Source organism: Candida dubliniensis, chromosome 7, assembly GCF_000026945.1.
Source record: "Candida dubliniensis CD36 chromosome 7, complete sequence".
Taxonomy (NCBI): Eukaryota; Fungi; Ascomycota; class Pichiomycetes; order Serinales; family Debaryomycetaceae; genus Candida; species Candida dubliniensis.
The window spans coordinates 897,595-912,802 of record NC_012866.1 but is presented as its reverse complement, the minus strand read 5'-3'; the positions used below and the strand labels follow the sequence as shown (position 1 = coordinate 912,802).

At 31.7% G+C, this 15,208-nt stretch overlaps 10 protein-coding genes across 10 annotated transcripts; 3 read left to right on the top strand and 7 right to left on the bottom strand. All coding sequences in view use genetic code 12, as the record gives it.

The window, feature by feature from the left end:
- Window positions 1-48: 48 nt before the first annotated feature.
- CD36_73550 (cerevisin precursor, putative) lies at window positions 49-1,527 on the bottom strand (the record flags this gene model as incomplete). Its single annotated transcript, XM_002421517.1, has 1 exon — window positions 49-1,527. The coding sequence occupies one exon, from the start codon at window positions 1,525-1,527 to the stop codon at window positions 49-51; it is 1,479 nt and encodes a 492-aa protein (XP_002421562.1).
- A 691-nt stretch (window positions 1,528-2,218) lies between these two features.
- On the bottom strand, window positions 2,219-4,357 carry CD36_73540 (intranuclear transport/DNA replication mediator, putative; the record flags this gene model as incomplete). The annotated part of the gene is made up of 1 exon (XM_002421516.1): window positions 2,219-4,357. The coding sequence occupies one exon, from the start codon at window positions 4,355-4,357 to the stop codon at window positions 2,219-2,221; it is 2,139 nt and encodes a 712-aa protein (XP_002421561.1).
- Window positions 4,358-4,592: 235 nt separating this feature from the next.
- CD36_73530 (CCR4/NOT1 complex homologue conserved subunit, putative) lies at window positions 4,593-5,648 on the bottom strand (the record flags this gene model as incomplete). Its single annotated transcript, XM_002421515.1, has 1 exon — window positions 4,593-5,648. One exon carries the CDS (start codon window positions 5,646-5,648, stop codon window positions 4,593-4,595), a length of 1,056 nt encoding a protein of 351 aa, XP_002421560.1.
- A 554-nt stretch (window positions 5,649-6,202) lies between these two features.
- Window positions 6,203-7,378, top strand: CD36_73520 (ubiquitin carboxyl hydrolase, putative; the record flags this gene model as incomplete). Its single annotated transcript, XM_002421514.1, has 1 exon — window positions 6,203-7,378. One exon carries the CDS (start codon window positions 6,203-6,205, stop codon window positions 7,376-7,378), a length of 1,176 nt encoding a protein of 391 aa, XP_002421559.1.
- CD36_73510 (sorting assembly machinery (SAM) complex subunit of the mitochondrial outer membrane, putative) lies at window positions 7,345-8,115 on the bottom strand (the record flags this gene model as incomplete). Its single annotated transcript, XM_002421513.1, has 1 exon — window positions 7,345-8,115. One exon carries the CDS (start codon window positions 8,113-8,115, stop codon window positions 7,345-7,347), a length of 771 nt encoding a protein of 256 aa, XP_002421558.1.
- A 99-nt stretch (window positions 8,116-8,214) lies between these two features.
- CD36_73500 (polyamine acetyltransferase, putative) lies at window positions 8,215-8,874 on the bottom strand (the record flags this gene model as incomplete). The annotated part of the gene is made up of 1 exon (XM_002421512.1): window positions 8,215-8,874. The coding sequence occupies one exon, from the start codon at window positions 8,872-8,874 to the stop codon at window positions 8,215-8,217; it is 660 nt and encodes a 219-aa protein (XP_002421557.1).
- Window positions 8,875-9,406: 532 nt separating this feature from the next.
- On the top strand, window positions 9,407-9,916 carry CD36_73490 (conserved hypothetical protein; the record flags this gene model as incomplete). The annotated part of the gene is made up of 1 exon (XM_002421511.1): window positions 9,407-9,916. The coding sequence occupies one exon, from the start codon at window positions 9,407-9,409 to the stop codon at window positions 9,914-9,916; it is 510 nt and encodes a 169-aa protein (XP_002421556.1).
- Window positions 9,917-10,167: 251 nt separating this feature from the next.
- On the top strand, window positions 10,168-10,668 carry CD36_73480 (conserved hypothetical protein; the record flags this gene model as incomplete). Its single annotated transcript, XM_002421510.1, has 1 exon — window positions 10,168-10,668. One exon carries the CDS (start codon window positions 10,168-10,170, stop codon window positions 10,666-10,668), a length of 501 nt encoding a protein of 166 aa, XP_002421555.1.
- Window positions 10,669-10,800: 132 nt separating this feature from the next.
- CD36_73470 (adaptor protein that links actin to clathrin and endocytosis, putative) lies at window positions 10,801-13,992 on the bottom strand (the record flags this gene model as incomplete). The annotated part of the gene is made up of 1 exon (XM_002421509.1): window positions 10,801-13,992. One exon carries the CDS (start codon window positions 13,990-13,992, stop codon window positions 10,801-10,803), a length of 3,192 nt encoding a protein of 1,063 aa, XP_002421554.1.
- Window positions 13,993-14,560: 568 nt separating this feature from the next.
- On the bottom strand, window positions 14,561-15,151 carry CD36_73460 (protein involved in retention of membrane proteins in the ER, putative; the record flags this gene model as incomplete). Its single annotated transcript, XM_002421508.1, has 1 exon — window positions 14,561-15,151. One exon carries the CDS (start codon window positions 15,149-15,151, stop codon window positions 14,561-14,563), a length of 591 nt encoding a protein of 196 aa, XP_002421553.1.
- Window positions 15,152-15,208: the final 57 nt, after the last annotated feature.

Sequence of the window (15,208 nt, the reverse complement as noted above, 5' to 3'; positions counted from 1 at the left end):
AAATGCGAAATGCCCTTCTATTGATGTAAAATAAACGAAAAGGACTACCTAGTTGTTACCCCAGAACTTAGTCAAATTGTGACCAGCACCATTGAATGCCAAAATATTTGGAGTATCTTCAGGAATATCACTCAATACATCTGAAGTACCATAAGCAATCAAATTCTTTTTCAATTGAGATGGAGAAATTCCATCAGCAGCGACAAAGAATTCAGAATCAGCTCCTGGTTGTAAAGAAACAAAGTATGATAATAAACCACAAATATGTGGTGAGGCCATAGAAGTACCAGACAAGTAAGCAGTAGCAGTATCTGAACCAATATAAGTGGACAAGATGTTCAAACCTGGAGCGAAAATGTCAACACATTTACCATAGTTGGAGAAATAAGCTCTGGCATCAGAAATGGTTGATGCACCAACAGTAATGGCATATTCTGCACTAGCTGGAGATGTGTTACAAGCATCTTGGTTTTCGTTACCAGCTGCAACGGCAAAATGCAAACCAGCTTTGACAGCAGCATTAACTGCCAAATCCAAAGCTGGTGATTTACCACCACCTAAAGACATGTTGGCAGTAGAGCCTTTGAATCCCTTTTTACCGGCTTTGACAGCTTCTTGATGAGATTTGGCAGCATATTCTACACCTTTAACAACATCGGACATGGTACCAGAACCATTAGATCTTAAAACTTTGACAGCAACAATTTCTGCTTTTTTGGCAACACCATAATCATCGGACCCAATTGTACCGGCACAATGAGTACCATGACCATTACCATCAATATCAGAATCACCTTGTGGGATAGTTTTACCCCATTTGGCTCTACCAGAAAATTCAACATGATTAACATTAACCCCAGTATCAATAACATAAGCAGTAACACCAGCACCAGCTTCACTGTCGTATAAATATTGATCAAATGAAGATAAACTCAATGGTTGTCTATGAGAAACTCTTGCTAACCCCCATGGAGCACCTTTTTCGATATCAAATTCATTAGCATAAACCAATGAATCTTTTTCAACAAAAGCAACGAGAGGGTTTTTTCTGATTAAATCAATAGTTTCATCCAAAAAGTAACCAGTATAACCACTCAACAAGCTACCGATATCAAAACTATCAGTAATACCACCTTCAGGTTTAATATCTTTAGTAGAAGCGAAAAATGGATGTTGTTCATCTAAACCAACTAAAGAGTTTGTATGAGTTAAAGCAACCCATTCTTGATGGAATGATATTTCATTAGCGGCAACCCCTTCTTTGAAAACAATGATATATTTATGAGGAATAATATCTCTGGTAGATTCGGAATTAACAATTGGAGCCAATTTTTCTTGTAAAGTCATACCTAAATGTTCAGCAGCATTATGAGCAGCTTCTTTCAAAGGTTCTAATTTGTTATTAATTTGTTTTTGGACAGAATCACCAAATACATCAATAATATCACCAACGGATGGAATAAGTAAACCTTGAACACCAATAAGGGATGTCAAAATAGAAATAGCAACAGCTTTAGATAATCTCATGATGGTTTGTTAGTTAAAATAGGAATGATAAAGTCTAATAAAAAATATAATATATATGGTTTTAATCTTCTTTCTTCTGTGTCTCTGAATATATATCTAGAATCAGTAACAACAGTATATGAAAGAAAGAAAGAAAGAAAGAGTTGTGGATAAGTAAAAGAAGAAGGGAAAGAAAGAAAAAGATGTGGTGGGAGGAAATATAAATATTTTTTGAAATGATAAGATAGGAGGAGGAGGAAGAAGAAGAAGAAGTGGGAAAAGAGTGAGGAGTGTGAGGAGGATGAGCCATACACGCGAGTAAGTAAAGACAGTGGCGATAAGACAAAACTATGGAGTCATATTTATATACAGGTCGTAGTGTCACTTTGCCAAGAGTTGAATCAACCACCACCACCAGCCAATATCCGATACAAGGAATTGAAGTTATTTACACGACCCATTTCCTACCTAACTGATAATGCAACAACAACAAGAATCAACAACAATCAACCAGCTTATCATGACTAAAATATTCCTTATCTAAATTTAAACAAGAGAACGTTAAATTATATTTGATTTTATTTTCTTGTGATATATATATTATATAATACAAGCTAGACATATTTTATCAAGAGTAATTCTTTGTTTAAAGAAGAAGAATAATATGGCTTTTTTTTTTTTCTAAAATCTCTATATTATATTGTACTGGTATTTAATTGACATTTGCCTTACTATTCTTTAATAAAGATCTTGAACCATCTTTAATCATTACTGAATAATGTTTATCTAATAATACATTTTCCCATAATGTTGCTGCTCCACTATTACTTCGTTCTAAATCAACATGTTTATTTTTCATTCCATTTTCAATTCCTAAAATATAATTTCCTTCACCACTGATTCTTTCTTCAGTATTCCATAATCCTTTAATACTTTCACCATATCTACTCATTAATTTACCAATAAATTTTAAATTGGCCAAAGTAGTTTTCTCAGGAGTTTGTAATGTTAGAATATATAATCGTTTCACAAATGCTGTGGCCCGAGGTATAGTACCATTTTTTGATCGGAAGAAAATAAAATCAAGACATCTTAATAATAATTCAGCTTTAGTAGAAACATTAATTGCTGGTTTTTCATTTTCCATTTCATTAGATAAAGGATCAGCTAATCTTAATGTTTTATGACTAAATTCCAAATCAGGGTCTAAGGCCAAATCTGTTAATATTATATATAATGTTGAAACAAATTTACTTAAATCTATTGCCATAGGTAATTTCCCCATAGAACCATGATTCAACACTAATGAAAATGAAGTGGCAATACATAATAATATTGTTCTCAATTGATTCCCAGTATACATCCCACCTCCTTCATTATCTTCATCATCATCAAATGAATGCTCTTCAACAATATCAGTCATAATTTCTCGTAACACTTCCAAGAAATCCCCTAATAAATCCAAATTAGACATTTGACCAAATCTTGATAATCCTTCTAATACTGCCCCCATTAATAAACTAGCATCATTTTTTTTACCATTAGTCAATTGTGAACCAGCTTTTAATATTTCAAGGTATAATGTTAATATCATTTTTAATACTTGAGCTTGATATTTTTCTCGTTGTTCAACTGTGATGGCTTGTTCTGCCTTTTGCATTTCTTCTTCAATTTCTTTCCGTTCTTTACGAGCTTTACGTTCTTTTTTAGATAAATGGACTCGATCTTTCTTCTTCAATTTTGGTTTGCTTTCTTTGTTATCATTATTATTGGGATCATAATCTTCTAATAATGAAATTGATAAGAAAACATTAATAACTGATTCATCAACTCGAAATTTTTTATCTCTAATTGATTTGGTCATGATTTTTATTAAATCAAATGTAATATCTCCATGTTCAGCATCATCTTTCAATAAAGTCTCTAAAACTCTTAATGATTTAATAAATATTGGATAATCTTGTTCATGTTGAGGCTTTTTATTTAATCGTTTAATTACAATAGCAAATAATTCCTCTCGGAAATTGAAATGTCTTAAAGAACTTAAACAAAGTTCAGTTGCAGCTTTTAAAGCAATATTCCCTCGTTTTAACATATCACTAGTTATTTTAATATTATTCATAGAATTAGAATATGATACTTTCAGATATTTTGATAATAATTCAATATATGCCTTATAATTAATTACTAAACTTTGTTCAAAACTTCTTAATTTGGCCACTTCTCGACTAACTTTCTCTCTTTTTTCAGAATCAGTTAATGGTCTTATTTTATATGATGGTGCAAGTGATTTAAAAATTGGTATTAATGCTAATATAGATAATTGAGATGTCATGAAATTTTTCGATTCAGACATTTTCCGTAATCTAGTAAGACAAGCAATATTTTCTTCAGGATCTTCAATCAATTTTGATGCCAATTCGGCAATTTCTTCTTTTGTTTGAATCAATTTTTCTTGTGGTGTTAATGTGTCTTCTTCTTCTTCTTCTTCTTCATCATCATCATCAGCGTCTTCTTTTGATTGTCCATCATTTGAGTTTTGTAATTCAGTTTCTGATTCCAGTTCTTCTTGTACTTCGTCTTCTTCTTCTTCTTCAACTTCTCTAATAACTCTTTCTATTGTCCCATCGGACTTCTTAATTGGTAATGCTTCAATTGTTTTCTTTGTAGTGATTTTCCGTGGCACTAATTCATAATCCATCTCTTGATTATCCCAATCTATTTCTTCTTCTTCTTCATCATCATGTTGTCCCACATTATTAAACAATCCTGTAGATAATTGTTCATCTTGACTTTGTTTAAGTTTCTTCTTCTTTTCTAAATCTTGATGTTTACTTTTTCTTTTAGCCATGATGGTTGTTAGTGGTTTATAAGTGGGTTTGAAGTATCGGAAAATTTAATCTCTTCAATTTTTTTTTTTTTCAATCTCTCTTGGATGAGATGAGACTATACGCCAAAAAAAAAACAAAAAGAATTAAACTACTATCAAACCTCTTAATCATGACTTTATATATTCCCATCATTAATATACAATATTACATATAAATACATACAGACCCTCCATTTTTCTTCCTTCCTAAACACTATTATTGAGGTTCATTGATATTAGATAAAAGTTGAGATAAACATCTTTTGGTGGCTAAATCATCTTGTAAAATTGTAGAAAAAGTTCCATCACGTAAAGGTTCAGGTAAAATATTAGCTAAAGCCTTTCTAGCTTCTAAATTGTCAGATAATCTCATATAACATCTAACAACATGTTTCAATAATCTTCCAGAACTATTTGAAGAAGAAGATGAAGATACCGACTGTTGTTGCTGTTGTTGAGCATTTGATGTATTTACAGCAATACTAAGTTGATCAATCATTTTAGATAAAACAGAAGCCACAGTATGAAATCTTTCAAAAGTAGTACACACATAAGCTAATCCTTGATCATCTAATAATATTTTCTGTAGAATGAAAATTGCCACTGTTTTAGATAATTCTGATGAAATTTCCATTATATTTAAACATAAGGGAACAATTTCTGTAGTCAATAAAAAATTAATAACTTCTGGGGTATCATTTTTCACTAATGCACCAATCACACCTAAACTAGTCAATCTTAAATATTCAAATGATCTTTGACGAGCATTTGTTGATAAAAATGGATATAAATATAATGGAAGATTAGCATTTAAAAATAATGTTCTGGTTTGAACATTTGATGCAACACATTGTAATAATGCTAATGCATTACAAACTCGATTAGAAATAGATGCACTTAAATTTGGTGGATTTAAATAAGGATATACTGATATTATTTCTTCTAATAAAACTGTAATAACCCCAAATGAATTCCATAAAACTAATGCTAAATCATCATATTGTTCTCTTTTTTTACCTAATTCTAATAATGCTCTTTCTCTGTTGTTACCCGTTACTAATTCTGATATCCATTGATAAATTTGTTCATCATTTAATGCTTTATTGTTGTTGTTGTTGTTGGAGGAAGTAGAAGAAGAATCATTCAGGGCTAATGAATGTACAGGATTCCCACTAGCAGAAGCCATGATAGTTTCCTTTGATTTATATGAAGTTTGATGTTGATGATTAATTGAGGTTGCACGTGTAGGAAGTTTCCCTTGAGTATTAAACATTTAATTGGGCTATAGTAAATATGTGTAGGTATATTGTTATGAAATATGTGTGTGTGTGTGTGTGTGTTTTTTTTGTCTTCTCTTTCAACATTTAATGTTGGGATTTACGCCTGCACGCCCGCCCACACACTTTTTGATTTTGTTCGTTGGTGGTTTCCTCGACGTATGTACACGACCACTGAAGTATTAATTACACCACCAAGCTCACTTTTATATAACAAAGTATAGAGGTTGAAATTATGGACTTGTAACTCCAATAAAGCTTATAATGTTAGAACTACTTTAATTGATGATTTATTATATTGTTATAGGTAGAGTTTTCTCTGTATTTGGAGCTTTGAAACAATTTAACCAAACTTCTGGTAGTTGAGATCCCATAAGCCGCAGTCTTTGTGGCCCACTTGAACTTTTTCACCTCGCACAACCACCACAACCACCACCACCCATTGGACATCCAACGATCGTTTTCCGTCTTCATTGGTAATTGTCGTGGAAATTGGTTAGGAAAACTCTGTTTATAGCGAACCAAAAAATATACACACTACAAGTTTGACATGAGCAATCCATTTAGTAAACGCAGACGAATTGAAGCTGGCGATGTGATCAATCGAGAAGTGCTTGATTTTGATTTTGCCAAAGTATGCCTGCAGACACTTTCGTCAATTAATGTTTATTGTTGTTTAGTGTGTGGCAAGTATTTTGAAGGGCGATCTGAGTCATCACCAGCATATAACCACGCCATAAGCACCAACCATCAAAAGTATTTGAGTTTTGAAACAGAAAAGTTTTATCTTCTTCCTGAAGGTAAGGAGATACCATCACAACAAGATGTCATTGATTACCTCAATCCGAGGTACACACAAAGAGATATTGAACTACTTCCAAGGATCTCGTTTGATTTGCACACCAAAAAATACCTTGTTGGATATGTTGGATTGAATAATATTAAGAACAATGATTATGCCAATGTTGTGGTGCAGGTGCTAGCCCATATCGAACCTATACGGAACCACTATTTGTTGATGGCAGATAACACCAATTCCGATTCTTTGAACGGACATCTTGCTCTTCTTATACGGAAAATGTGGTCGCCACACTTGTTCAAGAGCCATATTGCGCCACACGAGTTTATGAATAGTGTCATTGATACATCGAAGAAGAGGTTTACATTGGAGAAGGGACATCCGAAATTGTTTTTGGTTTGGCTATTGAATGGGGTTGATGGACCATATGAGTGTTTAAGAGGGGAAATAGAGATCACAACCACGCCGGTGGTGCCACATGAGGGTAGTGAGAAGGTTGAGTTTGTTAGTTTGGATACAAAGACTACGCAGCTGAAGTTTTGGTTTCTTTCTGTTGATGTTCCACTGCAGGTTGAGGAGGTGAGTTTAGTGGAGTTGATGAGAAAGTATGATGGGGAGAGTACGACCCAGGGGAAACAGGAGATTAGGACGTATAAGATTGTGGAGTATCCGAAGTTTATGGTTGTTGTGCTTGAGGGGGGATCTGCCGTAGTAAAGTTTGGAGAAGAAATGGATTTAAATGGGAAAAAGTATGAGTTGCTCTGCAGTGTGAAGAAGAATAAGAAGAGTGGTGGGTGGGGAGTTTCGTTGAGAACCCAAACTGGTGGGTGGGTGCTGATCGAGGATCTACAGGTGAAAGAGCAAAGTTCGGAGTTGTTGTTTTTAGATAAGAACTATATACTAGTGTGGAGATTAAGTAACGAATAACAGGAAGCAAGGAGTGACTGGTGTTGGGAGACAATCTGACCCAATTTTGTAGATTTGAGGAGTTGGTCAATGATAATGACATATCCGGCGAGACTGTGCTGGATGATAGGGTGGTTGCACGATGCTAGCAAGTCTAAATCCGATTCCAATTCGGTGAGCAGAGCTTTGTAGAAATTGGTTAAGGACTTTCCACTTAGGTTAGGGTGACGGACTGCAAAGTTGTTCCATGTAGGTACCACAGACATCAAGTCAAGTTTGGATAAGGAGTCAATGCCAAAGATATTGGAGATGGGTATGTCTTCACACAATATGCACATAATCCAGATATCATATAGCTTGGTGGAAAGCATTTCGTAGATGAGTTTGGTTGGTTCGTCGAGCTTGGCGGAAATGGTGTTGTTTATCTCGTCCAAGGTTATGATTTTTTGATCTTCGATGAGCATTGGAAGGACATTGGTGGGGGAGGCCCAAAAGGAGGTGGTGATAATGCCCCCTCTACCCCGATCACTTTCAGTTGGCAACTTGAGTCCATTCTTGTGGGCAAGCACCAAAACTGTTGCGAGGGAAATGGGGTCTGTGGGGATCATATGCCCGTTGCACTGAAAGACATTGAACACTGCAACAGTAAAGTCAGGCAGGAATGGGTAATGGTGGACTTCTGCCAGTAAACTTTCCTCTTTGTAGGTATGTAATGGTACTGAATCGAATAGAGATTTGATAGTGGATGGAACGATCATTGTTGGCTAAGAAGAGATTTTCTTTTTAATTTTTGTTTTATTTTATTTTATTTTTTTTTTTTTTTTTTTCTTGGTGCATTCTAGACAATATATTATACATTAGAGATCATCGGTGGCGACCAAGTCGATAGCCATGTCGTACCATGTAGCTCCGCCGTGTTTGCATTCGCTCTCGCCGAGGTTGTTGAATCCGATTTTTTCATAGAATGGGATTAAAGATTCTTTGTTGATGATGACAATCTGGTCGCCTATATCTTGGTTTGACAATTTTTGGATATAATCATGTAACAATAATGCGCCCAAGTTTTTGCCTCTCCATTCTGGGTCAATTACTATGGAATGGATACCTATATTTCTCGAGCTCTCGATATGGCCTGATCCCGGGGTGTCGTCTGACGGTAATTCCATAGAAGCATCGGTTATGCGATCAGATGCGATTTTTGTAGCAATGACATGTCCGATCAAAGTTTCTTTGATGACGGAAGAATGTGCAGGTAACTCGTCGGAGTCATCTTCAGGGTGGTGTTGTTTTTCAAGCTTTTCTGCGACTTCTGGGAGATTAATAGCATTGTATTTGACGTCGTATTGTCTTACAAATAAACCAGCACATAATTCGGGAGCAACTGTCAAACGGTAGGAGAACTTTTCGCGGGAGCAGCGTTCAGAAGGGGGGAACCCCTGGATTTCTAAGGCAACGCACTGGTCGATGTCTTGAATGGTAAGCGGACGGATGGAGAGGTTGGGTGGGAAGTCAGACATGATGAACTCGAGATGAGGGAAAGCAAAACAAAGCGAAGCGGAGAATAAGAAATAAGGTGTTGTGAGGTAATCTCTTGAACGAGAGAGTTTAAAATTTAAAGTGTTGGAAAAAAAAAAAAAAGAATTGGTGATGAATTTGATCTCGCTCACACGATCAAATCAATCAGAGAGAAAAATTAACCTCAAATATAAAAAATTGCGCGCTCAACGGAAAAAAAAAAAAGGTAATTGGTAAACACACTGCCATCTTTAATTCTTTTGTAATCAACAGATAGTCGTGTAGAATAAAACAAAATATAAAGATTGTTACATTGTTGGTGGTGGCCAGATTTGAATCACTTGCCGAACACCCGGGTTTATACGGGCCCGTTTAATTTTTCCTTCCTTCTTTCTTTTTAATAATTCCGCCCAACAGAAGTAACAAGTCCCCCTCCCCTCCACCACTATTTCTTTTATTGATATTGTTTCCCCAAATTTACAATTATTATTACTAACTTTACGCTTACGCTTACGTTTACGTTTACACTTATCAATGACTCATGAAATTTATTCTTATTCATTAGACGATCTTGATAAATTAGAACAAGATTTAAAATTCCCCAAATTCGATACTAATATTGCTTGGCAATTAGGTTCATTTGCTCGGAATTTTGCTATTGAAAAATATCCTAACAATAGTATAATTATTAATATTACTTTACTGAATGGACATAATTTATTTCAAACCGCAATTAATAATGGGACAATATTAGATAATGATAAATGGATAAATCGTAAATTTAATACTGTAATTAGATTTGAAAAATCAAGTTTTTGGTTAGGACAAAAATTAAGAATTAAAAATAAATCAATTGAAGAAGCAAATTTTATATCTTCTAATGATTATGCTAGTCATGGTGGTAGTATTCCTTTAAAATTAGTTAATTTTGATGGTATTATTGGTGCTTTAACCATTAGTGGATTAGCTCAAGAAGAAGATCATTTATTAGCCATTGAAGTTGTAAAACAATTTCTTATCCAACAACAAGAACAACAAGAATAACCAAATGCTTGGCTCGGGCTTTGATTCGGTCTTGAAATGAATTGTTACGAGTATTTAAACGGGAGAGGCGTGGGGATTATATATATATATATTTTTAGTCAAGTAGAATTTAAATAGTACTAATAGTGCTTTTTTTTTTTTTTTGTTTAATCTTATAGAATTCTTCTTCGTCTTCGTCTTCGTCTTCGTCTTCGTCTTCATCTTCCTCTAATATTATCTAATCTTGTCTTTGACTTGTTTTCTTTTTATCAATGGGTGCTTGGGGAACTAGTTATTTTGATAACGATATGGCTTGTGATTGTTGGGCTGAATTAAAACATGAAAAAACTGAAAATGCTCTTGATCAATTACTTTCTAATTTAAAAACTGTTGCTGAAAATAATTCTTATATTGAAAATGATGAAACTGAATCAATTATTGTTTGTTCATTACTTATAATTATGTTTTCATTTAATAATTGGATTAATGAAATGTTTAATGAAAAAGATATACCTAAATATATTCAAGAAGAAATTAATCAATTTTTAATTCGTTATCAAAAAGATTGGGATGAAAATTATAAAAATAAACGTATTGAAATTGGTAATGAAGAATCAAAATCATTGACTATTCCACAATTGGCAAATTTATCATTACAAAAAGTACTTAATCCAAAAATTAGTGAATCTTGTGAATTATGGGAAGAAACAAATTATTATGATGAATGGAAACAAAGAATACAAATTCTTATTGATAAATTAGAAAAGATGTAAAAGAAAGAATGTCTCCTTGTTTACTTGTTTGCTTGCTTGCTTTTTTTTTTTATATATATTATTTTGTTTACAAAAAAAAAAAAACTATATAATAGGTAGGTAGGTAGGTAGGTAGGTTAGTTATTTATTTATTTATTCAAAAACAGTTTCTGGAGTTTTATATTCTTGTTTTCTAATTTCAGCAAGTCTTTTACGAGCAGCTAAAATTGAATTTTCTAATTTAAGAATTTTCACTTGTTGTTCCATTTCAAGAGTTTTACCTTCATATGGAGTAAGTTTAGTCAAATCAATATTTTGGTCCTCTTCTTCTTGACCTTTTTTGTTAATTAATCCTTCAACTTTAGAAACAAGTGATTTACAAGCTTTACTAACATTACTTGAAGCAATTTCTAAATTATCTTGAGTTTGAGAAACAAAATTAGCTTTCACTCTTGATGCTGCCACTAATTGAGCAGTTGAAGCAGCAACTTCATTAGATGCAACAATTAATTCTTCATGAGAATTGGATTGTTTAAGTACCCCATCAGCAATATGAATTAAAACATTAGTAGCTCCAGCAACTGCTTTTGATGCACTAATAAGTCCTTCAGTCCAACGACTATTTTTTTTATAAAAATCATTTTTGGTTGTACCACCTTTCAAAATAATTTCTTGTTGAGATTGTATTGATGATTTGATTAATTGTGCTACAGCATCAGTAATTGATTTAGCACATGTTAATAACATTTCATGAATTTCTAAATTATCACCATATATATTATTAGGATTTTTCATTAAATCATTTAAAAATTTGGAAGCTAAATTAATTGTTTCCACAGTTTGTTCCATTTCATCATTAACTAATTCTTCTAAATTATCATTATCATTTTCTTGTTTATGAATTTTATTAATTGTTAATGTATCAATATATTGACCTAAATCTTTAAGTAAAGTTTGTAAATGATAATTCCCATCAATAACTATATCTATTTTATCATCAATATCATTAAATTTATTCAAATTTTCTGATTTTAAATTTTGGAAAAATTCAATTGTTTTATCCAAAATTTTTGAAATTAATGATAAAATTTTTTCTTCAATTTTATTATCATTACTAAAACCAAAAAATTTTTTCGTTGTCAATCCTTTAGCATTTAATGTTAAATCATTAATAATTGATGTTAAAGATGAAGTAATTAAAATTATATCAGAAAAATTTGATTCATCTTCATTTCTATCTTCAGCAATAAAACTATTGAAAATAGTAGCAAAATCAGTACTAGTATCTGAACAAAGTTCTATAATTGATAATAAATATTCTGGAGTAGCATTTAAATTTCCTGCTTGAACTGAAGAAATTAATTCATGTTTAGTATCTAATATTCTTTTAATACTATTTTCTAAAAAAATATCAATAAGATTTTTAAATTTTTCCACATTAGCAAGTAAAATATGATCAATTTGAGCATTAATAATATCATCTTGATCTTTTTTAGTTTGATGTAATTCTGCAAGAGCACTATCTAATGATTCATTAGTAATTTGTAATTCCATTTCTGTATCTTTTAATTTTGTTTGAAGTTGTTCTGAATCACCTAAATTAGTTAATTTTAATTCTCTTTCAGCTAATTGATTTTTCAATTTATTTAATTCAATTTCATGTTGATTCATAATATTAGAAAGATTTAAATTTTGTAATTTCCCTGATTCTTGTTGAGTTAAAGTTAATTGTCGAATTTCAATTTCAAGTTTTTCAATTTCTTGATCTTTATTAATTTTTAATCGATCTAAATCTAATCTTGCTCTATCTCTTTCCCGAATTAAATCAGCTAATTCAACATTTTTAGCTTTTAAATCTTTTTCTAATTTTTCTTTCTTCATAATCAGTTCTTGAGCACTACTAATTTTTTGTTGAATTTTTTTAAATTTAGCTAATAAATTTAAATGTTCTTGACGTAATTGAGAATATAATTTAGCAAGTGATTCATATTTTTTCGTCCAATTACTTATTTGATCTTCTAAATTTTTAATTTGTTCATCTTTAGAAGCAATTTGTTGAGTTGCCGTTGAATTAAGAGCATTCATTTCATTTTCTAAACTTTTAACTCGAGAATCATATTGTTGTAATAATTGTTGATCATTATCATATTGATTTTTAAACATTAATAAATCATGTTCCAATTCAGAAACTCTTCCAACATGTTGTTGTTGTTGTTGTTGTTGTTGTTGAGTTTGTTGCATTTGAAGAGCTTGTTGTTCTTGTATAAATCTTGCTTCTTGATCTCGTTGTTGTTGTTCAAATAATCTTTGTTGTTCTTGTTGTTGTTGAATTTGTTGTTGACGTTGTAATTCCAATTGTTGTTGGATTCTTTCTTGTTCTTGTTGTTGTTGATACAAATATCCAGTTTGTTGACCTACTAATTGATCAACTGCAGGAGGAGGAGGAGGAGGAGCCATTGTTGATGTAGGTTGTGAAGACAACAATTGTGGAGTATTATTAGTATCAGTTGTACTAACAGAACGAGGTCTAGAAATAGAAATTGGTTGACCATCATCAGTGATTTTCAAATTTGGAGCACTATTAGGTAATCTAGGGATAGTAATCAAACTAGTTAAAAATTTAATGGCATGACAATCAGTATAAAAATCTCTAAGCATAAAATGTTGAGAAACAAATCGTTCAACTAATCCACTCAATGCATCATCTTCTCCTAATTGTTGATACATGGCTCTAAGCATAGAAATACAAAATTTATAAATTCCATAAGATTCAGCAATTAATGGTACCAAAGCACTAACTTTACATAAATTACTATGACTTTGATTAATTGTGGCAAAAATAAGTTTTTGTAAATCATTAATCAGATCTTGAAGATCCATTAATTGTAATAATGCTTCATAACCTTCATTAGGATCATTAACGGCTCTTAATGATATATATTCTTCATATTCAAATGTTCCATTAAATCCAGGATTATTACGATGGAAATCTAATTTTTGAAGAATATATTTATCATATTGATTAATTAATCTACCATAAGCACTTCCATGACTAGGGAAAACTGTAGCTAAAGAAGCAATAAAATCCCGATTTCTAAATCCATCTTTTAAAGTGTTTGGATGTCCTTCTTGTAAAACTTTATGAATCATAATAAGTGCTTTAAATAATTGAACTTCATTACTTTGTAATGGTTGAATTTTAACAGCATTCCAAAAGGCTCGAGAATTTTTATGATCCCAAGTATAAACAATACAAGCTCTAACATGTTTTCTTTTCGGTGGTACTTCATCACCATTACAAGCTTTTTTAACACTTGTTTGTAAATCAACTTCAGCACGACTCATTGAGGAAAAAAGGTAGGGGGGGAAATATTCAATAAAAATTTAGGCAAGGTGGTTGATGTTGTGTATTTAATTAGATAGATAGATATGTAGATAGATAGATAGATATGGGCGGTGCTATAAATTGTTGTTGTTGTTGGGGGGATTTTATTTTCTCTCCGTTTCGGTTGAGTTGGAAAATTAATTGTTCAGTTGAGAGTTTTCCATTCATTACGAAAGTAAATTGTGTAATTTACCACGACCCCTAATTTGATTTCAATTATATTATATTATATTATACGTTGTTTATGTGGTCCGATTTAACCATGGATAAAAAGATGTAAGTATTTAATTTACAAATTAGGGATTGTTTTATTATAATGTAACAAGTTATTTAAAAATAAAAGCCATATATATATATATACATATAAATATAGACACATACACATACACAAAAAAAAGCTTGAGATTTCCATTTTAAACAATTGAACTCTTTCCTACTTCTCTTAATCTAATTATTTGTTTAACAAAGGGGTCTTATGGTGGGAGGAAGGAAGGAAGGAAGGAAGGAGGGATCAATTATATCGTTCTATCAAGTACTTCTGTATTTAGTTTTACCCAAATCAAATGGAAGATATTTATATTTAATCATATGCTGTATTTGTCTTCTCATTGTTAAAGTAAATAATATAATAAAATACATTAAAAGTATTGGCCAAAATACTGGGATATCAAAAATATTGAAAAATGTCAATATTAATGCAATTATAGTAGCTCTAATTGCATTATACCAAAATTTAAATTCAGGTAATCTTCTTATAAATGGTCTAAATTCATCATCATCATCATCTTCTACTGGTGTTGTTGGATCTTCTTGATCAAGTCCTTCTTCAATTGATTCATTTTTCAATTCTTGTTCTAATGAAGGATCAAATTTTGGAGTTAAAAATGCTAAAAATAAATTTAATAAATAAATTCCTAAAGCATAACAAATTATATACCAACCTTGAGTTAAAAAAATTCTTAATAAAAATAAACTTAATAAAATTCCAAATCCAATCCATCTACGTAAAGTAAATGGAACTGATTGATCAATTAATTTTTGATAAGTAATAATAAATTTTTGAATATTAAGATATATTGGATTATCTTTAGGAATTTCAAATGGTAATTCTATAGCCATGGTAGTATAGGTTGTGGTTGTGGTTGTGGTGGTGGTGGAGGAATTGTCTTAATGGAA